The following is a 25,058-nucleotide window of genomic DNA, read 5'->3' as shown; positions in this document are numbered from 1 at the left end:
AAAAAATAAAAATAAAAAATCAAGCAAATAAATAAATAGCTGCGTCTGTGTCGTCTTAGGATTTGGACGCGCGCCCTGCATCCTCCAGCAGCGCACGCACGGATCGTGCACTTGTCACCCCCCTGTCTGAGTATAGAACTGAACCGAGGGTAGCAGCCTCACGACTGCCCCCTCTTCTATATATAACTCGAATACCGCACAGGCTGCGTGTGTTTTTGTGTTGCCGTAGCCGTTTGTGCGTGCGTGCGTCCGGGGCGCACGTTGTATACGATCAGATTTAAGAGCCAATGGGACGAGAAGGACGAAAAGAAGTCAATACAAGATGACTGATATTCGCGTCGTGCCGCTTGGCGCAGTCCTGTGCGTAAAATGAACTTTTTCATTGCGCAGAAAACTGACCTGTTTGAATTCCGTGTGCGGCTGCGCTCCCTGACATGAAAGGCTCACTCTTATTTCCTGGGATGTAGCGCGGACATCTGTGCTTGTTCTTACTTCCAGCACGTTTAAATTTCAGCATTTACACTCGGATGTCAGGTACGTAAGCTGACGTCTTGACAACGTTCTGGTGGCATCAGATGATCTTTGACTCACGAATAAACAATGTTTATTTAATAATCCACTTGAATGATTGTAACAATAATCATGTAGCCATGTAGCAAACGATTAACATGGCTGTTAGTCTGACGGACATGGGTTTGTGTCCTTGAGGCCATTGCCCACCATTTAAAAAAAAGAAAAAAGCAAGGGAAACAACACACACACATTAAATCCATTAACCATTAAAATTCTTGCTCAAAACTCTGTTTATTTGATTTTTCCTAAACGTTCTTTCAGCTTCTGCCGACTTTCATTTGCTCAGTATTTTGCAGGTAAAGGTGGAGGTGCGCAGCATTATGGAGGGGCTATATTTTGAAGTCAAATCCAGAAGAGGAGAAAAAGAGAGAATCTCAGACAACCGCCATCCAAATTTAACTTCATGTTCAGCTATTTCACGCCGCTCCTCCTCCTCATTGCTTTATTGCAAACCCTCATCTATGAGGAGAAGAATGGAGGCAATTTCACAAGAAAATGAGGAGGAGAATGATGTGGTGGAGGTGAGATACAAATTGACTCTGATTGGTTCTTTGTCAGTGCACTACCTGACCACAATGGCCATGCTCCCCTGGGTGGTGGCAGAGATCAGCAAGGCCCAAGATTCAGAGAAGAAACCAGCGGAACGTGGGCCCTCACCTCAGATAGTTTTCCTCTGTGTGTCAGTGTCTTGGGTGCGATGCGTGTCCATTTTGGGAGAGGAACTCCTGTGGGACCCTCTGACACACAGGCTGCTGTTCGAATGCTTACCCCACCAGGTGACTAAGCTCATTCACAACAGCCAGGAGCCCAGCAGCTTTGGCTGCCTGGTCAGAGACTCAGCCAACTGTGCCTGCTATGTCTTCCGGTGCCAGGACAGCTCCAAGGTTAGTGTGTGTGCGTGTGGATTTGTTCATAACCCTGCACTGCAATAAAATGTAGCCTATAAATGGAATCCGTTTTCTGGAAGAAAACTGCCAAAATCAATGTCCATAAAGGTTGTATTCGTGATTCTTTGGGCAGAAAATAATAATTGTGGTGGCAGCTACTGTCCATAAACTGAGAAATGTACATAAACGGTTGTGAACCTACCTGCTCTCTAAACCAAGAGTTCCAACCAATCAGGTGGTTGGATGGGTGTTCTTGTACCAGTAATATTTCACAATGGTGACATTCATCAAAAAATATGAAATACCTGCCTCACCCAAATGCAGCCGAATAGCCTCCAGCCACACAACCATAATAATAGACTGTTGATATATTCTCCATAGAACCTGATTAATATCATGAGCAGCAAGACATTTAAATGACCCCCCCACCCCACCACTAGGCAGTTGAGATTTCCTCTGCTACAGTCATCTGCCCGTTCAGTTTGGCTGCATCTGTATTTATTAGGACACAACTGGGTGACAAACTGGCACATTGAAAGTCAGCATACGCCGCATTCTTTCCAACAACAAGGATGCAAACAGCGTGACCACAGATGCTGGCAATCAACACATTCCGCCCTTCAAGCTCTTACCTCTGCTCCACATTGCAGGCCCTGCCAACAGTCCCGGCGCACCATAAAGCTACAGCTGGTGTCTGGGCCAAGCCGGGGACATTTGATCGCATCTTCAATGCGTGCCATGCTCTCCATACCAAAGGGTTCAGAGGGAGAGGAGACAAAGCATGGTGGCTCTGGGCTCATGTAACAAACAGGGGCCTCCAGCCAGCGTTCTGCGATAACCTGCTACAAACATGTCTCGTCTAAATGTGCACAAAGATAAGCCATGATGTCACATTGCCGGCATTAGGTCTGATTTTGGCAAAGTTTCAATAACTGACTGTTGTGACATGTTTGTTGTATTGTGTGTGGAGTTGCTTGTTCTTGTCTCTTCGGCCCAGTGGCGACATCAGCCTGAGCACCTGTTGCTTTGGCTCTGTCGCACCGAGCTCAGCGCACGGTGTAACACACGGTGTAACACTACACCAAAACTTATGTTGTTAGAGTTTGTAAGATACATTCCTCTTCCATCCCAGAGGGCGTGAACTGTAGCTACACATCATGTGAGAGGACTAATTCTGATATAAACCAAAATACTGTGGGGCTGCAGTACAGTGCCAAAAAACATCTGCAATTGTAAACACTTTTTAAAATCTGTGAGCAGTTTTGGAGATTTGCCATTACTTAATAACGCAAAGAGAAATTATTTTCTGTGATTGCAACAACTAACCTGCATTGTTCAGCTATTTTTCCCCTTGTACAGTATGAGCATGTGATTTACTCATTCCAGCTTTAATTTACATTCAGAATTTGCAAATCCAAGATTGTAGTAAAATGAGTAATTACTGCTTCTTCTTTTTTTTTCAAACTAAACCATAATATAGTTTATTAATAGTGTAATTTGTAATGTGAGCGTGGATTTTGATAAAGATGGTTGCTCTGCTCCCAGAACAGATCCTATCACGTGGGAATGAATGCCCGGGATATTGTACATATGATATAATAGTTACAGTAACATTTACATGATGTTGAAGCGAATGTCCGAGGAGATGAGGGATCTACTCTTAACCAGTCATCCGTAACGTGAAACCCACCCAAAGGTCTGGCGCCTAAAGTTTGACTGGGCTGGGACAGGAACTACTGTATATCCACCGTGTCCTCCAAGCACATTGGCGGATTTAGATCCGTCCACGGGGTAGCTACGGGAAAGCCGGAAAACTCCCGTTTCCCTTCAAAATAAAAGCCGACCTGACATATATCAAGGTCAATTCATTGGAAAGAGGTAGTAATAATCTTATTTTGAAATTCTCTGTGTGGCCGTCTACTTCCTAACTTCACCACAGATTTTGTCGGTTTTCAGGAGGAAAATGAACTTTGCCATGAAGTGATCTGGAAGTGCGAGCAGAGTACCCTTCAGAGCTGAAGGCGTGTGTTTTATCTTGGGTTTATGGCGGATGGGATTAAAGCACGACTTCAGCGATTCAATTTATTTAACACCAAACAAGAGCCGAAATATGTAAGTTTGCGTTGCGTTAAGGTCCGTCGTTCGGTTTTGCTCAGGTTTCGGCTCATGCTAAGTGGGAAGTTAACGTTAGCGCACTGTCACCGCGGTGGGCACCGAGCCCTAAAGTTAGCTCTTAATTTAGCTTCATGGGATTTTTTCCCCACTCATTTTTCCACTTGTCCCCCCACTTTTTAAGCTTAACTTTCACGTGTTTGTGTACATAACAAGTGAATATAAAGCGCTGCTGATCTGCCTAATGAGGGGAATCGAAGATCGCCATTTATCTTCCATTCATCGGTTATTGGTGAACTGTTATTGTCATTATTATTATTGAGGCGTCGTGACCATAACTGGTCATGACGTCACGGCCGGGCAACATCCAGGAATGCTTAATATTTCTGTAAAGCTTTAAATGTTGAGGGTCAGTAACGCCACACGTATTATAAATATAGTTATTTTTGTTTGTATTTACATAAACCACGTCTTTATTTACTGCTATTGGAGATTAAAGGGATAAAAGCATGGTTAGTTTTACCTGGACTTCATCTTTGCAACAAAGGTGGTCAATCACATGTTCTGTCCTGTTGTGTTTTCATATATTAATGGATGCAGTAGTTTGAAGGCCACCCAATCAGTCTTCTTTCTAGTAACGCCTCAGATTGTCTCCCCACTGGCTTTTCTGGAGCTGAAAACATGAAAACCCATTTTTCCCAGCTGTTAGAAACACTCTTTGTAAGTCACGATCTTGTCCTGATGTCCATCACTGAGAACCTGGTTTAAACACTATCGCTTCCTGTCTGTGGAGGTGGAGAAGGTTGAAATTCACCACCAACTGAATGAGAACAAGTCTGACTGGGCAGTATTTTGATGTTGGGAATACCCAAAAACCATCATTAGATAATGATATCATTAATCTTTGATGACGTCGATGTTTCATAGGCTGCAACTGTTTGGATTTGGAATCCCCCTTTTCTGTCGTCTTATCCTTTGGTCTCACGTGATTTTTCCTCTCCGGATTCATGTGACACAATCCTTGCAGTGCTGTAAAAACAGGCCTGTGTGAACTAGATGTAATCAGCTGGTTCTCAGTGCAGTAACCAGGAGTCCTTTCCCTTATATCTTCATCTTGTTTTGCTCATTGAATTATGCTATCTGTGAATGTTGGAGTGCCTGAGAATGTTGAGATTATCTGTGAACGCTCCTTATGTGTTTGTTCTGGGCCAAGAGGTCAGTCCAAATCCATACAGTTCACCGCAAGTGTCCTACCTAATGTCACAGCCGGACTGATCATCTCTGCCCCATTCCCGTTGGTCCCATCAGTGTCATTTTAAAGAAAATCCTCTTCGGCGCCTCCCTTTCTGGTAAATCTGTTTTTTGTTGCATACTTTCTGGACTTTGCACATATTGTGAATCTTGGCTAAGCTCCAGAGGGCAGAAGATATTGGACACATGACTGTGGAAAGTGCAGAAATAGGACTTTTCTTCAGGCTGAGATTCGACCCTGGCTGGGTTTATCAGGGACATTCCTGCCTGTGTTTCTTTTTATCCATCAATTGTAGACAAGCAGGAAATTTGAGATAATGTGGCATATTTTGACTTTTGGCTACTGTGGTGGTGTAGAGTGATAAGTGTTGGTGTGGAATACTATTGTCTATATCACTCTCTCTATAATTCCTCATTTTTACAGGTTCACTGGCATGACTTCCATTTTTTCCTGGCATGGGTATAAAAGCGGTGCTATTTTACCTGGGTCCAGCTCACTTCCTGTTTGAAATTCTGTCCTTTTAAAATTGTAAAATCATGACGTCGCTCAGAGTTGAAGTCCAGGAAGTGATGTTATTTTTCTATTGTACTTTATTCTCTTTTATGCATTTAAAGAGTTGCCTGAGGATACAGGGGATTTTAGAAATTCAGAAGCTGGAATTTCTCTTTTTTACTACTATCATTTATACTTCATATCAAAATAATTTACAACATATATTTACATTTATCGAGGGAGGGATGGACCTATAGGATTTCTGCATTGTGTGAGAGGCAGGTGATAAGAGGCAGGTGATGTTTTGATGTAACAGGAATGAACGTATGTCATGTCTGTGCACGGCACAGCAGGACCTGTCTGGAAGCGTGTTTAAGATGGTAGCTGCTTGGGCATCAATGACATCACTACTGTGGCTCAACCACCACTCCTGCTTTGCTCATCTACTTCCTCTTTTGTGACCAATGTGAGCAAACAGCTTGTGATGGGCACATGTTCTGCCTCTGCATGCATGTTTATGACTCACTATGCAATTACCAAAGGCCACTGCTGTACAGTCATATAAAAAACAAAACATAGACTTGGTTGGACAGACCTGATGGGAATCTTGAGCGCAAAGCTAATAAAGCTAATCCTACCTACCGGTCCCAGTAGCAGCTTATGGTACTCTTTCTAAACTGGTCACAAATAAAAAGGTTTACAGTTCACACAAAACATTTGAATCTTTGATACTGAACCTTCGATCCATCACCTTATACCATTATCTCTTGGTAGGGGTGCTGGGGTGGAACAAATCCTGTCCTTACTTAAAGTTTACCTCCTCTTCCAGTTTAAGAGTTCTTCCTTTTTAACCAGACAGCCTAACACAGGCTCAAAACCTGCCCACATATCTGTGGCGCAAGAACAAATTCCTGTCATAGATAAAAATCCACTGACATCCATTATGAAGAAGTGCTTTTCACTCAAGGGGGGTATCATTTAAAGCTGTGAGTCAACTGTGCGGCTGGCTTCAAACGTCCCAACATGGAATCCTTTTTAAAAAAGAATTGTTCTGACACAGCAACATTCTTTGTTAATGAGGCACACCTTATTCTGGAATATTAGACACGTTTTATGTATGTTAGGTAAAACAAATGATTGGAAATCAAATAAGCAGGAATGCATTGGACACACATTTGGAAGGGAATCAGATAGTTGAATAGTTTGCCAACCTGGAATCCTTTTTCTCAATCTCTCAAACTTTATTTGCAGATTAATCTTTTCTCCAGTGGTTCCACCTTTTTCCTCTGTTTTTGCTAATTCCACAGGTACCGGAGATCATCAGTGTGTTAAGAAAAGCTGGGAAGAGCTCAGCTCGCAACGATAATGTCAGCAAATTGCCCAGCGGAGGCAGCGGTTCTTCTGAGACTGGTGGTTCCTCTCTCTCCACAATTCCCACCACAGTGGATTCCGATCTCTTGTTTTCCACAAACTTTGCCAAAAGGTTTGAGGTGCTGTTCTGTGGCCGGGTGACCGTCCCACACAAGAATGCCCCCCCTGCTCTGATTGACGAGTGCATTGTGAAGTTTAGTCAATTGCAGAACTCAGTAGTGAGCTTGAGGGAAGGAGACACTTTAGGTTTGAGAGATGGGCTGAAGACACTTGTCGTGCCAGCTAATGGACTTAAGAGCATAGATGTTCATGATGGTTCTACAGGAAGCCCAACCACTGGGAAGCATCCTGTCCTATTTAAAAGAGCCCCAAGCTTTCCATGTCTGCAGGCCTTGGATGAGAATGGACTCTCGCCGGAGATCTGTCAGGCCATCACTACTGAGTCACACCTCCACCTGACGGGAGTCCAACCCACGAGTCAACAGCAGAACAGCACCATGCTATTTATGGTAATGCTCTAAACATACTCACGTGCACATACACTACTGTCACAGATCTTTAATAATCAAGAAATTATTGTAAAGATATTATAGTGTGCATGTATATATAGAATATAAATTCACATTATATAAATGTATTTTCCTTTTAAAAACATTGTAAATATAGGTAGAATTAGGTTTTCTCCAGGTTTACCTCTCAGTAAAGGGCCTAAATTCCTCTTCATTTCTTCAAATTTTAGTACATGTTGCCTGAGTTTGTTTTAAAAAAACTTTAAGTCAAAGTTTGATGGGAGCAACCCCTCAGAACAAACCACTGACTGTTTCCCCAGACTGACTCGTACACATGTGGCTGTTTTTCCAGTATGCATCTGTGTTTCTATTAGGGAAGGATTCCAATAAAAAAAATCTACATGTTCAGCAGTCCACGACAAAAAAAATCCTTGTATTTGATATGCTGAAACAAGGCAAAACATAGATTTACGATGTTTGAGTGTTGCTTGAATTGAGACAGGGTAGTTTTTGGATGAGAGGGCAGATAGGGTAGGTAACGTTTTCAGAATTGCAGTTCTGCATTTTCTCTAGATGAAACAGAACTCCGAAAGTCAAAATTAGGAGATGAGGAAAATACATATTCCCTTGTCTCAGCAAATGCAGACAGGAGCTGCACACAGCCTTTATTTGACCTCAATCTACTCCCGCCAGCAGATTTCCTGTTTGTCCTTTGGACAGGAAACAGTGATGAGTGGTGCACGAATCACTCAAGCTAAACATGTTATTGATGCACAGGATAGCTGGACCCTCTGCTCTGGCTGGACAGAATGACACAATCAGTGGTAGCTGTGGTCACATCACTCACTACATTCCTGAAATGTAAGGAATCACTTAAACTGTGATTATCATTTGTGGTTTAATTTGTTGTTTGCCATTTAAGGTCACCGGGTCTCAGATTTTGTTGGTTAGTCCAGAAACCAAGAAAACTTCAATGGAAAAGAGTTTCAGAGAAATCTCCTTCTGCTCACAGGTGTGAAGTTTGATATTTCATACACATAATAAGCCAATCAGTCTTGGTCTGCTCATTAAATGTAACCTGAGTCACAAAAACATGCCTTTCTTTTCAGGGTATTCATCACGTGGATCATTTTGGCTTCATTTGCAGGGAGACAGCGGAAGAAGGGAACTGCCATTTTGTTTGTTATGTTTTTCAGTGTGCCAGTGAATCACTGGTAAGACATCAAGAACATCATGAGGAAGTATCAATTCTCTTGCTCGTCAGACTATTATGATTAGATTTTCCTCTTTATTGAAATTCTTGAGACCTGCTATTGAAAGGCTGTGCACTGAAGGTTTTTTGTTTTTTTTTGCAGGTAGATGAGATCATGCTGACCTTAAAGCAAGCATTTTCCAGGGCAGTCGAGTGGAAAAAATCAAATCCCCAGTGGCAGCAGTGTGATGCCTGCCCTTTGATGCAATTCCACAGACTCTGTGAAAGAATTGAAGGTGGGAAACTGTTTCTGCACTGTGTTATGCCTCATTTGAGAAAACTCAAATCGGTTCATGCTTTGCAATAAAATTTTCACATTTTCTTTCAAACAAAAAAGAAACCTTGATTATTCCCGCAGTTACGGCTACTTGTCTAAATTTACTGTTGTCCAGCAGGGGGCAGTATTGTCCCTTAACCGACAGTGTGTGTCATGCGCGTTCTTTTGCCTGGCAGTATTAACACAAATAATGTGCACCTTATAGATGCATATGAACTGAGACTAGTCTGCTTTTCACTGTTTATTTTTATAGGTCTGTCCCCATTTGATACCAAGCTTGAGCTTCAGAAACACTCAGCCAGTCTGGACAACCAGGAACAAGCATCAGTTTTTGAAGTTGCTATGGTACGTGGTGTGTTCTAAAGGAAAGTGAGGATCTTTCTCTATCGTCAAGTAGCCACAGATCAGATAAAAAATCAGATTCAACATGCCATATTCATCTCACAGCCTTACTTAAAGCTTGGTGAAATAGCAATTACTTTCAAACATTTGTGTTTTGCATTTCAGAGATCTTGTCCCAAGAGTGATAAGGAAGAAAATGAGCTAGTCATGGCCTCTTTGAGAAGATTGTATGAGAAAAAGCAGAGTAACCATCAGCATTCAGTAACTCAAAACAGCGAAGAGGTAACATTCACTTATGCACACTCACCAGCTGTAGTTATTGCTCTACCCCTCCTCACTCCCGTTTCCTTTACTAACCACCTTGTGAAGATATGTGAGAAAGCAGCTCCAACCAATCTGGAGGCACATCACAGCAGCAGTCAGCAGAAACTTGGGCAGTTGAAGAGCAGAGCCAAGCGTTCCCTCACCGAGTCGCTGGAGGGGATATGGAAGGTATAAAAACACTGCATTGTTTTATGGATGCTCATCAGTCCTTCCAAAAAATGTCCCTTTTATATATTAGAAAATGTTCAGGTCTCATTAGTGATATTTCATTTTTATTTACAGGGGGGCAACAGGGCGAGAACCCAGACAAACCTCAGCTCAGGAAGTGGCAGTGGTGCTTCATTTGATACAGTGTACAGCAGCCAAGAACAGCCATGTTTTGATGACCCTTCGCCTGCTTCCAACAGCCCACTAAGGTAACAGAATTAAAGTATATACACCCACTTGCCAAGTCCTGTTATGATCACAACAATGGTCACAGTAACCAAGGTCAGTGCAACTATCCTTCCAAAGATTGACAAGATGTTATTATGAAGGACACATATAGAAAGGCATTCCTCCAAAGAATATGAAATGTATACTATACAAGAACTGTATGTCTATGTGCTTGCAGGCCTCAGTGGTCTTCAGGAGACCTAAAGCATCTTGACCCCCCTTCAGCACTCGCAACATACACCTTCTCTAAACAAGGGGATGCTGAACTACAGGGCGTCCGTCGCCGGGCCAACACCTTTAGCCACTCACCCACTCCACAGTCAGCAGAGCATTCTCTGGAGTACACGCTGAAAACACAGAAGGTGGCCGCATCTGACACCTCAAAGTTGAGTCGTCACTACTCCCTCAGTTCTGACACTCCACATCAGAGCAAGTAAGGGTCAATCTTTAATTGTTTGTCCGTCTCCATGTGTTTTTACAAGTATGTTTAAAGGACTGCTGGTGCTGATTAGAAAGGTTAAGAAAAATTATACTTTCAGTCTTCTTTCATCTTGAGTTCCATCTGAAGATCCAATTTTGTCACTGTTGTGATGTTGTTTGTTGGTTTTTTGTGTCTGCTGTTAAGCCACGTTACCTCTAATCAAAAATAGTGAAGAAAGGATGAGGTTGTTGGTGAGAATCCTCCGGTTGGTCGCGCTCTTCTGAGATGCATTAACCCCGTGTTGTCGGTAGAGGTCGCTGTATCACTTCTAATAACTTGCTTCATGTGACTGGTGCTGTTATCTTTATGTGGATGAGCAATAGGTAGAGCAGAATATCAATTCACAACAATAGAGCAGTAGTTTGTGTTTCTAGTTTGGAGAGTTTCTATATTTCATCTCTTGCATTTCCACTCTTAGAAAAAATTTGTAGTTTTCTTCTGTTTTTCTCTTTTCTCTTTCTCTCCTTATTCTCACTTTAAATTCCCACTGTTTCTCAGACATGCTCCAGCTGACTCCACCCTTCCTCCTGTCCCTCCTTCTCCCCCTTCTGCTCCCCCTTTTTCTCCTTCCTCTGGAGCTCGTCTTATGAAACGAAGGTGAGAATCCTGCATTGCCTCTACCTGGCGCTTTATCCCATGCGGCTCCTTTGTCTACTGTCACAGTGTGTACATTGTATACATTGTTCTGATCCTTTAAGGCCCCATTCAAACAGGAATGTTGTCAGTCATGGTTGCCAATTTAAAATGTGATCCAAGCTATGTCTCTTCACCACAAGCTCATTGCTTAAAATCAAAAAGTCTGTCTGAATGGGGCCACATTAATTCTTAATTTACTTCCCAAGTTTGTTTTGTTCCTCCTTTGTTTTATACCTCTTCCTCTATATCAAAGACCTTTGGATGGTCTACGTGCTCGTCTGCGCTCTTCTTCATCTGTCCCCAATTTCCTGAAATTTCAATTTTTGGCCCCCGTGCAAGAGAATGAATCTCCTGAGCCACAGTGCAGGTACAGACAGTCTGAAAAAAGACATTTATTTGGGATCGGTGTAATTCCAGTCAATTACCTTATAAATATAATATGTCGGTCAGGATATGATTTTAAGATGCAGTGTCAGCAATGGGTGTGAACTTGTGTATCTTTCAGTGCTGCTGCTGCTCTGTCCCATCCAAGCTCGACCTTTGAGATGGATGAAAGTCCTCTGCGCAGTCACAGCCACTCATGGAGACAGCAGATCTTCTTACGGGTCGCTACACCTCAAAAGAGCACTGAAAACATCGGTATGAAAATGTATTGGGATGTTCCCTAACCAGGCACTCTTTCAGAAAATGGCCAGCCTTTGGGGTTAGTTTCATACAGAAAGATAAAATAAAAGTATAAGAACATGAGTTAGGTGCTGTGCAGATACAGAAGTTAATACTTAACATTTCCTAAGAACAGTCTTCTGCTAATCTATTAATGTCAATCTGATAATACAAAATATGGGGTCACTGTTTTTAAGCTACAGATACATAAAAATGTAGCTTATAACACATCCTCATTTTACATGAAAAACCTTGTTCACACTAGAAATGCAGCAATATTTCTCAGTAGGTCACCTAAAGAGTAATGGCTCGTTCAAACATTTCAAGTGTATGAAGAAGGTAAGTAGTATTCCCCAGATAACTGAAACATCAGTCACCCTTTTGTCTGCCTGTGCAGACATGGGACACACGCATGTAGCCGCACGTCTTCAGATTGTGAGTTGTGATAATTGTATGTAACTGGTGCCGGATGAACAAGTGTTGACAGTTGAGATGGTTGGCTTGGACACACTGTAGCTTAAAGGCAAATCTCTAAAGAATGGTATATAAATAAACTGCTCGAGTAAAAGTAAAACCCAATCAAACAAAAAGAAGAAACGGTGTTTTGTCGTGTTATTTAAACATGACCATTCCAATACTCAATTTATGATTTATGGAGGACTTTTAGGCTTTTATATTTGCTTATCAAACATATTAAATGACAGACTACCCAATCATCTGTCTAAAGATGTAACGTTTTCTATCAAGTGACAGCTATTTTCCACAGTTGATGAAATGTGCATTAAAATGGTTGATCTAAAAGGACAAACTGCTCTCGCCTTGTCAGCGTGGTGGCGTTGGTGCCACCCGAGCACAGCGGTGACTTTCGTTGAGTTGGGTGTGTATTTATGAATGTGCTTCCCTACATGAGGTTATGGGTGTGTCTGTGTGTGTGTGCGTGTGTGCGTGCGTGCGTGTGCTGCGGTGGGGGTGGCTATGTCTCAAGGTCGTGTTGACAGTCTACACAAAGAGCTCGCCAAAGGAGAGCGCCAGTCTTGTTGACTCAGTTCAGATGTGTTGTGTGTAACAGAGACTTGTTCTGTCCACAAGGGCATGTTTGCGTGCCGCTTTGTTGCCAGTATGTGCGTTGGCATGAATTTTTCACACCTAGAAACTAACTCCTCAGTGTTGTCTCGAATTAGGTTTACAGTCTGTCACACAAAGACAAATGTAAATTTGTTTGTTTCTACCTAAAGTGGCAAAATGTCAATATTGACTAAATGTTCCTGACACTCAAAGTCAGAGGCCTGCGTAGGTGCTCGCCTCATCTAAATTAAGTGATTGCACCAGCCTGTGTGCACGTGTGTGGCTGTGCATTTTCATCTGGTAAAAAGCGTAAGTGCTATCTGGATTGTTGTTTTGTCCTCCCTTTAAACAACACACTGTTTTGAGGTTTGGATCCACCCTGTACTTTGGAGTGGAGTCATATAAACACTTTCTTTCTGCTGCATGTGTTGACTGTGCCAATTATATTTCACTTATTTATTTTTATTTTGTATCTAAGGGACGCAATAACTCAATGTGATAAGTGGATTTAAACAAAGAAGTTATGTATATGCATTATAAAATAGGTTCAATATTCAGATGAGCGCTTGTGTATATATCATGAAGTAAAGATTGCTTATATTTTATGATAAATGTTTTTTCTTTTTTCCATTATGTTCTGTTGTTTTGAACAGTAAAATCAGAGTAAAAAAGTAAATTAATCAAATTTATCACTGTCTGATGTGTCTTGCAGATTGTGTCAACACTCCAGATGGGAGACAGGTAGGAAACGTACAGGAAAAGAAACTTAACAGGAGCAAAGATGAGCTGAGAGAGCTCTGGAGAACAGCCATCAAGCAGCAGATTCTCCTGCAGAGGATGGAGAAGGAAAACCTGAAGCTAAAAGGTGAGATAAATGAGAGCAGGTGGAGAAAAACACAACTGAGCATACATGACAGCTCGAGTCAAAGTATTTCTCATCTGTACACAATTCATTTTGTTAGCATTAAAGCAAGTACGTGTTTGTGTGTGTGTGTCTGTGCCTGTGCGTACATGTGCACTGATATTGGTTCAGGTGTATTTTATCAGTGCCAAGTGCACCATTTCTGTTCTGACACAGTTGGCATGTAAGGACACAAACCCAGGGATGTACCACACCTAACCTGCTCTTTATACAGAGCATTTATTTAAACGCCCTCTACACATTACCCCATCGCAGAATGTGGGTCAGTGTTTACGTAAGTCAATAATAATGGTAGACTCTGACCCATTTCTGTTCAGAAAGACTTGAATTCTCCTGCTATTTAATGTACACACCATACGTGATGTGTGACGGCCATTTGAGCTTAACTGCCTTTAACTGTGTTTTTATGGGTTATTTATCTGCATGCTCACTGCCAGCCCTTATTTCTGTCTGGCTATCACTCACTCGCAGCACCGCTGTAAAAGGTGTGTCTGCCAGTTTCGAGGTGGGGGAGCCAATCTTGTCCTCGTCAACAGCTTATTTACCGAGCGGTCAAAACCTGAGCAGTTGCAAGTTGGACACTGATAAGACTGAGCCCAGCTGGGTTGCAGGCAGATTTTCAGACACCAATTGAGGCTTTGGTATTCTTCAAAATGATATAAGTTCTCAGCAATCAGGTAACAAACAAGAAGCTAAAACTAGACCCCAAAAGCTTTAGTTGTCAGAGTTTAATTCAGATTTTTTGCCCAAACTAGAGGTCTAATTTCATCCATGGTGCAGCAGATATTCCAGTCCACACGTGTTGGATATCAGACTGTTGGTACTAAAGATAACACAGAAGGCTTCCCCTGGAGCATCTTTTACTGTGGCAGCTGTTGTGAAATCATCCTGTAAAATTCTCTGCGTCATTACAGGACACTCCCACCTGTTTTTGTTTACTTTGTTCATGCCAATATTTATGGAATATTGTAAATTATCCTGCTGTCATATTTTCACTTGATTTTATGCCAAAATGTCTTTAGCTTACATTTTAATGCCAGTTCTATTTTATTTTATGTGTCCCTGCCCTGGATTTTCATATTGTTTGTTGGTTCACCAGATCTGTCCTGCTGTTTACGCAGAGCTTCAGTTGTCCTTTTTTCTTGCTTCTGGAAGCCTGAGAGCCGGTTAGAGCAGGAAATAGCCGTTGTCTGTTTCCTTTCCCGCCATAGTGATGTCACTCCCTTAAGCTCTGCCAAGCTGCAGCTGGACATTGGGTGGATACCACACATGAGCGGAAAGGGTGGGGTTGTCCTTTAGGGCAGGGAGGGAGGGAAGATGCAGTGAGGGTGATAGACAAATGTGGAATTGAATGAGAAGATGAATTTAAGTGCTAGATTGGGGTGGTTTAGCAGAGGAAGGGTGGTGTCAGAGCCGAGAGGGAACTGGGTGGGCCCTCACCTTCATTTGCGGGTGTCAATGTGTTGTTGTGAATTTCACAGAAATACAGTCCTCTGTGTGTGTGTGTGTGTGTGTGTGTGTGTGGTGTGTGTGTGTGTGTGTGTGTGTGTGTGTGTGTGTGTGTGTGTGGCTCCATGAATCACTGTGGTTATCATGCGTATTTCAATGACAGCAAATAAAAAATACAGGAATATCAAGCAAATAATGAGCTGCTTTTGTACACCATCTAAATCTATTTTAACATCAGTTCTTAACTCGATTCGTAAAAAATAGCACCAAATGATGGGCAGATATTTTTTTAAGATCAAACCATAGCAGTTATGCCATCATACTTGAGAATGCTGGTGTGACTGAACTGTTCTGCCTTTGTGTCAACACTGTCGCAGCGTCTGAGAACAATCTCCAAAACAAGCGACTGAAGCTGGACTATGATGAAATCACACCCTGTCTTAAAGAGGTCACTCTTGTCTGGGAGAAGATGCTTGCAACTCCTGACAGGTCAAAGGTCAAAGTGGACATGGAGATCATCCACGCCGCTCTGGCACAGGGTAAAAATCCACTTACACCAATGCACCGGGGCAGAATCCACTTCCATCATTAACAATTGTCAGCAGGAAATGAAAGAGTTTTAGATGTGAATCCTCCTCTTTATCGTCTCCTCTACTGTCATCACTGAAATGTAATTATATAAATACAGTGTGTTGACAGTTAAGGTTTTTCATTTTAATATCAACTCAGTTTGACTTTGTTATTTACATTAAATTAATCAATAAACTGCTAAACGTGACGGGACCTATTTGCTGGCTGACTCAGTCTAACTACACGGCTACTATAAAAGTTTGTCCTCAATCATCACAAGAATGCTGCTGTCTCATGTAAGTGGCAGCTTATATACAGCTGTCTGTGCAGGCAGCTATTGTGCTCTTCCTCCTCCTTCATTATACTGCTGTTATCTCGAACAGGTGTCCCAAAGCAACATCGAGGAGAAGTCTGGAAGTTTCTGTCAGAGCAGCACTTACTCAGGCAGACAGTTTCATCCCAACCACCTCCTGATAATACTGCATACAAGGAGCTGCTGAAACAGGTCTCTTCAGAGCAGCATGCCATCCTCATTGATCTAGGTACCTCAGACATGCACTACACACACATTAGCACCCCCACCCTCTCATGTTCTGCCTACACACAAGCCTGCAGCACCTACACCCCACCCAGCAGCACCCACATCCCTTTACTGTTCAGTCTTCTTTATGCGGCTCTTGGCACAGTGTTGTCTTTTAACCTTGAAAGACTTTAGGACCCATGCTAACTGAGCAAGGCCCTGTCATAAAAGGCTACGGCCAGGTTCGTAATTCCGAGTTACTCTTCGTTTCAGCTTGAAATAGCTCACGTGGACTTTGTTCAAGACATTCCGCCTCACCCCACAGTCTTCTTCAGTTCTAACTAAGCTATAGATATGAGGAGAAATGTCTTCCAGAAGCCACAAGAACATTCATGTGAAATATTTCAAGCTGAAGAGATGAGTTCTTTAAGCTGGATGACAGAACATTCACCAACACTTATAAGTGCTGCCCCAACACAGCGTACAACCAGTTTCAGTCATTCTTTCAGGCAGGTGTGTCTACACTAAACATGAAGCCCCTACAGCACATTCCAAATGCACCAAAACGTGCAAATACACTCACACCCATGACAATTATGAGCCTGTCTACATTTACAAGGTTATTATGTTGTCATGTATAGGTCAAAAAGAACATGTCATCCTTTAGCAGATGCAAATGAAGCTTCTTGGCTAAAGCTGTGCGTGTGGGTGTGCGTGGTGATTCTATGTTTGTAAGCATGTTGCTTTGAAATATGTTGGCCCATCTGCTGCTTTTGGTGAACCCCATCAGAGGGGTGAAGGCAGAGTTGCAACATGTTGAAACACAGGTTTCACACCAAGAGTCTTACCGTAGAAACTATTTTCCTTCTGGTATTTTCAGATGTCAGTTAGATAAATGGCGTGTTTGCCAAGCCTGAAGTGTTGCCTTGCATGATATGTTTGTGCCCCCAGTTAAAGTGTGTGTCTGCTGGAAATCAGGTCCCAGGGCAAAGCTGTGGTTTTTCCACGCTGTTTATCTTTTTTTTTTGTTGTTTTAATCTAGTGGAGGATTACAGCATGACGGATTTCCTGAGGAAAAATGTTTGCTGGGATTTGCTAAAAAATTCAAATAGCTTAACTAACGACTGATTGGTCCAAAGTCTGTTAAAATATGGTGCGTTAAATCTAACCAGATGCGTTGCATTATGGTTTGATTTGGTCTTTTCTAGGTCGCACTTTTCCCACTCATCCATATTTCGAAGAATCGATGGGACCAGGACAACTGTCCTTGTATAATGTCCTGAGCGCGTACTCTGTGCTGGACCCTGAGGTATCTGACTTTAGACAGACACTCTATAGACCAAAGAGATCTTTCATCTCTTTCTGTGGTGCACATATTGGGTTTGTTTTTGTTGCTGTAGGTGGGCTACTGCCAGGGCCTGTGCTTTGTTACTGGAGTGCTGCTGTTACACTTGGAGGAGGAAGACGCCTTCAACATGCTCAAGTTTCTCATGTTTGTCTTGGGGCTCCGCCAACAATACAAGCCTAGCATGACCGCTGTGCAGGTAATGTGAATACAAGCACATGCACAAAGACAGAGAAAAGGGATTGTAACTATCTATATAATAAATATTTAAACTATAGATCAGGTTATTTTGCAGCGATATGCTGCTGCTGCAGTTTTTATAGCATCCAGGTTATGACTTTATTCCTCAGGGTCAACGTGCCGTCATATGTTCCCTTAGCATTTAGGAATCAATAAGACATGTTTTTTGTCAACAGATTCAGATGTATCAGCTGTCAAGGCTGCTCCATGACTACCACAAGGACCTGCAATGTCACCTGGAGCAGCAGGATATTGCCCCCAGCTTATACGCCCCCCCCTGGTTCCTCACCAACTTCGCCTCACAGTACCCCCTAGGCTTTGTTGCCAGAGTCTTTGGTAGGTTTGAAGGAAATGGGAGGGTGTAAAGAAATGTGTGTTTAAAAAATGTTTGTACTCCACTTAGAGGCTTTTGGTTCTTTTATCAGCGTTGTAAATGTCACCACAGGTCTGTGCTCCTAATTCATTCTAATTTCACACACAGCAAAGGTTGGTTGGTGAACCAGACTGTTTGGCTCCTTGAGCTCACCTGGGCATAGCTCTGTGTGTTTTTACGTGTGCATGCGTCGTAACAGCACTCTGATCTTTTGATATTCGACAGCGTGTCACGCTCCAGAACTCCACTCCCATCTCTTAATCTACTCTATGATCTCATGCAATCCTGCTTAACCCTTACTCCACCCTGATGCATTCAAAGTACACACACAAACACACCTGCCCCACCTCTCCACATTCACTCTGGCCTCCGCTGGTGTTTGCTTTAACCTTTTGACTGACGTCAAAGCATCTATTATCTCTTAAATCTCACTTAACAAGAGTAAGCTGTAATATAAATCTACTGTCATTAATTTGCCATTATCAGGTTGTATACAGAATAAACACTTGACCTTTTGGGTTGTACGTGTGTGGTTTTCTCCATCAGTCTTTATTTCAGTCTAACCTTTTAGTCTTCTTCTAGATATGTTGTTCCTACAAGGGCCAGAGGTCATCTTTAAGGTGGGCTTGAGTCTGCTGGGAAGCCACAAGCTTCTGATCATGCAGCATGACAGTCTGGAGTCCATAGTCGATGTCATCAAGACCGAGCTTCCCAACCTCGGTCTAGTGCAGATGGAGAAAACTGTCAACCAGGTGACCATCCTCCTTTGTTCTTAAACCCACAGATTGACCCAAAGGATTAAATTATATAAGATTATTAAACGTTCCATCACTGAATCCAGACTGCAGTGAAAGAAATGATGAACCTACTAATACAAAGTCAGCAAAATAATCAGATCACCCCACTGGAAAAGTACCAGTATGATTTACACCAGGCAGAAAGTAAATGGAGTGACGTTCTGCTCTAGTGCCAGATGTGATCAAAGTGAACCACAACCTCTTCTATTAACAGCTGGCGGGTGGAGTTTGGGTAAAAGAACTCATCCTTTGACTTAATGCATCAGTATTTGTGGAGGAAAACAAACGCACCGCTGTATGTAGATAATAGAGAGCCAGGAGTTATTACCAGTGTGTTCGGGCAGGGGTCAATAAATCCTACTGGAGCTGTCTGTACCTTCCCTCACAGTCTCCTCAGTGTGTTGATAAGTTGGGTATGCAATGATGAAGATGTTCTACAAGATGTTTATTATCATTTACTTGGGTGTTAAACAAAGCTTCGTGAATATTGCCGCTCATTGTTGTCGCAGCAGCTAATTGCTGATTTCACTACATTGTTATTGATGTTCTGTGCACCTCCCGTGCATTGTGTGGTTGAAGAGGTATTTGAAATGTTAAAAGGGTTGTTTTGATTTAGGTTTGTGAGATGGATCTGACAAAGCAGCTCCAAGCCTATGAGGTAGAGTACCAGGTCCTTAATGATGAGCTCCACGCACCCTCAGACCAGCGATCTGCACACCTGGAGAAAGTCTATCAGAGTCTCCAGCAGCAGAATTCTGAGCTGCTGGAGGAGCTGCAGGTAAAAAAAACACACAGAAACTCAGGAGCATGCAAACTGGCTCAGGTTACATTCTTTTCAGCTTAATTTCATCCTCTGCTCAGGTGTCACATGTTCGTGTCTCCAGCCTGGAGCAACAACTAGAGAGTTTGGTCCAGTCTGAGAGGCTGTTGAAGGAGCAGGTTTCCACACTGGAGCTGGAGAAGAACCAGTTGGTAGACACTGTTGCACGCCTTCAGCAGATCCTTGCTAAGCTCAACATTCAAACCAGCTCAGATGGACACACACTCCCCTCAACCTCTGAAAGACATAAACTAACAGCAGAAGGAGAAGAGGGCAAAGATGACAGTGGACTCTCATCACCGCTCTCTGACTTTCCCGCCTGCCTCATAACTGCGTCTGGGAATCTTCTCAATGCACAGTCTGAACAGAGCAGCAGCCAGCTTGGAAAGGTTGGAGACTTTTACCCCCTTCCCACCTAGAAAGAAAATTTTATGAAAAAGTAGCTCTTGAACAAAGGTGGACACAAAGACAGATAGTCACCAACTGTAGCACCGTTGTACTGATCAACTGTATAACAGAATTGTTATTTACACATTACGTGTGTGTGTGTGTGTGTGTGTGTGTGTGTGTAAGAGAGAGAAATGAATTAGCTTTGTAAAAATACAAGATAAAGGTATTTCCAAAGAGAACCTGAACAGATGGGTAAAGCTACAATAGTATCCAACTTTTTATAATTATTGTAAATAAATGAGTGGCAGCATTCAGAGGTCAGATTTGAGCGGGTTCTGTGTTTATTTTGTTGCTGTTGATGAGCATAAACTAAATAGAAGATTTTGTACTGAGAGCATGTGAAGCCTTTTCTGCTATGTGTTTCCAGACATATGAACATTCAGACTCTTAATGATGGAACCGAGCTCAGCAGCTCCTGTATAAACATGTCAGTCATCTTCGCTGTCGCCGTCTAGCTATGAGGACTGAAACGTCTGGAAATGGACAGAACACAGTGTTTAAAACTCAGGTGTGTGTTTCTCTCCAGGAACAACTCCTCAGGTTAGATCGAGATCATGTTGTGGCATGTTGTGGTGCAGTACACCAAACCTGTTCTGCGTGTGCGTATGCACAATATATATATGTACCCACAATAAAGTCTAAATATCAGTTTCTGGAACAACCAACAATGACTTATTACCTTGAGATCAGTTATCAGGTCGGCACCATCATTGGTTGGAATTCTGACTTGAACCATCCAGAGGTCTTCAGGTTTACAGGCTGAAGCTACTGCAGAGCTTCTGAAGACATTATATATTCCTATTTTTCAGTTTGTGTTTTCATCTCTGCTGCCAACTGCACAGAAACAGTTTGAAACATCAGAAAAATGCATCAAATCTGCATTTAAAATATCCAAGATAGGATCATTTTATCTCTAGCTGAAAGTGGTCAGCTGATTCTTTATCCTCGATAATACTTTCAGATTCTCCTCATCTTCCATGAATCGACCTGCTGGTATGTCTAGTAAAATAATTAACTCTGGACACTGTCTACACTGACTTCTAATGCCTGTTAATTCTATTAATATGTTTTTTGATTGTCCGCAAGAAAGTCAGTGTGGTAAAAAGCTGAAAATAGTTCAGGGCTACTGATTCCCTTCTGGGGGAAATGTGGCACATTAAAACAAAAACAAGACTATCCTTTCATGGATCAAAGAAAAAGGCACAGGTATGAATTGTTCACCCTAATTAGACCGCAAACGCTTGCAGGTATGATTCTCTTTTAATGGTGCAGCTCAGCTCTTAATCCAAACCAAACAATCGGGCTGGATGGAGTTTTGAAGAAGCGGCAACAAAAGGAGTCGTGTTCTGTGCACGCTCACCGCACGGACACGCCTCTGCTGATACTGATCAACAAGGTAAACAAAAGTGCTTCAAATCGTGGACGTGAAGCCGCCTCACTGAGGCCTGCTGGCTTTTGCAGCATAAATGGGTTTAGTTAAGGTGTGGTGTTCCAGTTCAGGGCGTTTTTCTGCTTCTGTTCCATCACTGACGCGCTGTCGAAAGTAGAAAAGCAGTTTCGCTTCCAAAACAATGACTGATACGATATATCAAACACTCCATTTCTCAACGTGTCATTTACAGCTGCTGTAAATTCCTTTCGTTTTGCAGGTATGTTCAGATCAAGTTACAGGTTTCACTAAGACTGTAAATGTAACTGTAATTTCTATAAAATGCATCTGCAGATCCTCTGTTTGGTCCCCAGAGAGTTAGCTTGTTTTCAGGGTCTTTCCTATCTTCAGATGTGTCTTCTTTATCTGAAAGTAGAAAAAAGCCACCTCAGGTTGAAGTAACAGGTTTTGGAAGCGAAACTGCTTTTCTACTTTTGCAGATGTGTCTTCTTAATCTGAAAAAGTGTGTGGAGAGCAAACTTTTCTAGGGTTTTTTTTTTTTTTACCCAACTTCATGTATCTTACTGGTGGTATCATTTGTCACTGTTGCAATGGGTTATTTAGTATTTTAAAGGGATGTTCAATGAAAAATTTGACTAAACCCTCCATACAAATTTCAGATTTCATACAAATCAGAGATGCTCATTGTTTTAAAAAAAACAACTGAGCAAACAAGCCCAACTCATTGTAGTTGTTTGCACATGCAGCTTATTACAACCACAAGTTATGTTTTAAAAGTTAAGAGCCCTCTGGCAGTGGTGCACATCACCACTGCCACTGGGGAACAGTTAATTATTTTTTTTTAGATGTTATAACTCGTCTTCCTAAAAGTAAAAAACAACATGCAGCAGCACCCCCTCACCTCTTTGTGGTATCTCCCATATTTTCTCAAGGAATTGTCAATATTTAGTGTTGTATCATTAATAAAGGATTAGACAGTCCCTTCTCCCATGACCTGAAGGTGACCAGATGCTCCAGGAAAGGACCTCATGGCCACAGTGGTTCATCACCTCTTCTCCTCAGGAAGTCTTTTCATATTAGGTGGGAATTTTCATCCTGGCAGGGTTGGACAGTCAGAGGGATGGAGGCAGCAGACTCTAGCTGCTGCTCACTGTGAATGTTGTCAAGAGCTAAATTTATTTAGTTTAATCATTACTGGTGCTGAAGGAGGCCCAACTCACTTGATAAGGTCTCAGTAACTGCTCATAAAGCAGCACTGAGCCTTGATAAGAAGCTTTTAAACTGAGGTAATTCACAGATACGGGAACCATTACATCAACTCTATCACACTGGGCTGTTGCTCTTATGCTACAATAGACTTGAGGCCTGATGCTCTACTTTCTTAAACAGGTTGATTCTCCTGTTAACAGCACTGAATACTGAACTCAAATCACTTTGATATCCTTCTGTGGCCTTTAGAATTCTCATTAGAAACAAAATGATTGAGGATATTCTGTTCATAACTTTCTATCATGTTAATATCAAGTGCCAGAATGAAAAATTATCTTTTTAAATTTGTTTTTGTAAGTTTCAGGTGCTGTTCAATGAGTCGATGGTTCATATTTTCTTTTTCTTCTGACAAGCAAAACCTGACATGCAACTTATGGGATGATAAGAATGTCACAATCACTGTCTGAATTCAGCGAGCACGTGAGATTACACAGGAGATTACACATTATTTATATTTAATTCGAATTTTCTGTCTCATCTCTCAGTTCTTTCTTTTATTATACTGCTGATAATGAAGGTTAAAAGATGAGGCAGCAACAAATGCATGAAACGCCACCAAATGCTACGATATTAGCATAAAACAGAGGGAAGAGTTGTTAAAGAATTTATTAATTATCTTGGAAGGAAGTTACTACCAACTGTAATTACTTCCTTAAGTGTAATATTTTGATTATTTCTTCAAAGCAAAGGTACAAAAACAAGAACCCAGTTTATTCTGACAACATGACTAAAACATATATAATTAGTTCCAACATTAGAAATATTTTACTTTTCACTGTATTTAACAAAACTGCAGGGCTGAAACGAATCAATCTTTATGGTGACGGCTGGATCTTGTTGTTGAGGATGTAGGTGACCTCACTGTGAACGAAGTAGGTTACGAAAGAGGCTGATTGTTGTCGTCCTGCTGAGTCACAGACTGGAACAGCAGGCCGAGCCCAGTGGAGGGAACAGGGAAACTGAGAGGCCTTCACGTCGTGGGTGTGTGTGTGTGTGTGTGTGTGTGTGTGTGTGTGTGTGTGTGTGTGTGTATTCTGTTTTATGTCCAGGGACAGGCGCCACAGTTTGGGTGTGACCACCGCTGTCCTGTCAGCACACAACTGCCCCCCCAGATACAAGGGTGTAACCAAGACGCCACTTGTCAGTTATTCAGATGTGTAAAAGGAGATCTCTCTCCCCCTCTCTCTTTCTCCCTCTGTCTGCCCCCCTCTTTTTCATTCTCCCCCTCCCCCCTCTCCCTCCCTCCATCAGTGTGTGAGGGCCTTACAGAGATGGAGACATCAAGCAGGGTTTGAGGAACAATAACGCAGTCTGTTGGTTATTTCTGAAGCTTGGAGAGGAAGCACTACTCCCTGCAGGGTGGGGAGACAATTCACAAAGCCCCCACCCAACACACACACACACACACACACACACTCATAAACACAGAGTATCTTTCTAGAGACCTTTTTAACTGCTCTGCTCCACCCTCCTTGTACAAGAATCAGTATTTGTGTCATGAATTTGGCCGTTATTCCGCCTCTCTCACAAACCTCCTTCAGACCTGATCAGTCTCAACTCAGCTTCTGAGTTCATTTCAACAACATGGACACGGTTGTCAAGGAGGACGGCACATAAAGCCCCTTCAGATGCACAATAACTCTCAAACAGTGAGAGACCTCCACCTGATGACCCCGGGGACCCGGTGGGGTCCGAGCCAGCAAACACTTCAGACATTTACTGAGAAGACAAAGTGTTGTTTTATAGACCATAAACAGAACTTTGAAGGTAGTTCTGTGGTGTAATGGGAACCAGTAGAGTGATCCGGTACCGTTGTAATAAATCTGCTCCTGTCAGGGCTGCGGCTGCTGCCTCCAGCTGTCCCACCGGCTGCGTAATCAGAGTACCTTAATCTCATGTAGGCACAGAGGTCACTGGGGTCAAGTTCATCTTGTGTTGTGTTAAAAGGCCGTACTGGCAGTAGGGAGATGACGTACCGCTACACTCATAAACCAGGTCTGATGGTTTTTTGTTGTGTTTTAAAGCGTTTTCTTGTGTAGTTTCACAGAGCAACAAGATCATCTCTTATTAAAACCTTCCAGGAAGATGACATGAACAGAAGAAAAACACCCCGTGGCCTCAAGCAAAGACTGAGAAGAAATTATTAGGACTGATCGGTTGATGGACATCAGTCATCAAAGGAAACACCTAAATTTTAGACCCTTGTAGGATCACTGGCCCCTGGAGACTCTCTGTATCAACC

General features: G+C 42.3%; 1 protein-coding gene across 4 annotated transcripts; it reads left to right on the top strand.

Moving 5' to 3' along the window:
• The first annotated feature begins 143 nt into the window (after positions 1 to 143).
• Positions 144 to 20,825, top strand: tbc1d1 (TBC1 (tre-2/USP6, BUB2, cdc16) domain family, member 1). 4 transcript variants are annotated; one of them, XM_057034978.1, is made up of 23 exons: positions 144 to 534; positions 860 to 1,457; positions 6,624 to 7,196; positions 8,119 to 8,208; positions 8,306 to 8,410; positions 8,552 to 8,684; positions 8,979 to 9,070; positions 9,233 to 9,349; positions 9,437 to 9,559; positions 9,674 to 9,807; positions 10,005 to 10,259; positions 10,806 to 10,904; positions 11,197 to 11,310; positions 11,449 to 11,582; positions 13,384 to 13,536; positions 15,420 to 15,581; positions 15,996 to 16,154; positions 17,341 to 17,441; positions 17,533 to 17,676; positions 17,894 to 18,053; positions 18,673 to 18,842; positions 19,504 to 19,665; positions 19,749 to 20,825. In XM_057034978.1, the coding sequence occupies exons 2-23, from the start codon at positions 894 to 896 to the stop codon at positions 20,124 to 20,126; spliced, it is 4,122 nt and encodes a 1,373-aa protein (XP_056890958.1). In that variant the 5' UTR covers positions 144 to 534; positions 860 to 893; the 3' UTR covers positions 20,127 to 20,825. The 4 variants fall into 4 exon arrangements, with proteins under 4 accessions (XP_056890958.1, XP_056890959.1, XP_056890960.1 ...); XM_057034979.1 differs by lacking the exon at positions 10,806 to 10,904; XM_057034981.1 differs by lacking the exons at positions 144 to 534; positions 860 to 1,457 and adding an exon at positions 3,393 to 3,572.
• Positions 20,826 to 25,058: the final 4,233 nt, after the last annotated feature.

This window comes from Takifugu flavidus, chromosome 6 (genome assembly GCF_003711565.1).
Source record: "Takifugu flavidus isolate HTHZ2018 chromosome 6, ASM371156v2, whole genome shotgun sequence".
In the NCBI taxonomy this organism is placed as follows: domain Eukaryota; kingdom Metazoa; phylum Chordata; class Actinopteri; order Tetraodontiformes; family Tetraodontidae; genus Takifugu; species Takifugu flavidus.
The sequence above is the reverse complement of the archived record's forward strand: the minus strand, read 5'-3'. Positions and strand labels throughout refer to the sequence as shown.

Bases quoted from the DNA above. Each gene is read 5' to 3' on its own strand.
- tbc1d1 (XM_057034978.1), top strand. From the start codon at position 894: ATGGAGGGGCTATATTTTGAAGTCAAATCCAGAAGAGGAGAAAAAGAG. The intron at 15,582-15,995 runs GTAAAAATCCAC...TATCTCGAACAG, and splicing joins CCACGCCGCTCTGGCACAGG to GTGTCCCAAAGCAACATCGA. The intron at 19,666-19,748 runs GTAAAAAAAACA...TCCTCTGCTCAG, and splicing joins AGCTGCTGGAGGAGCTGCAG to GTGTCACATGTTCGTGTCTC.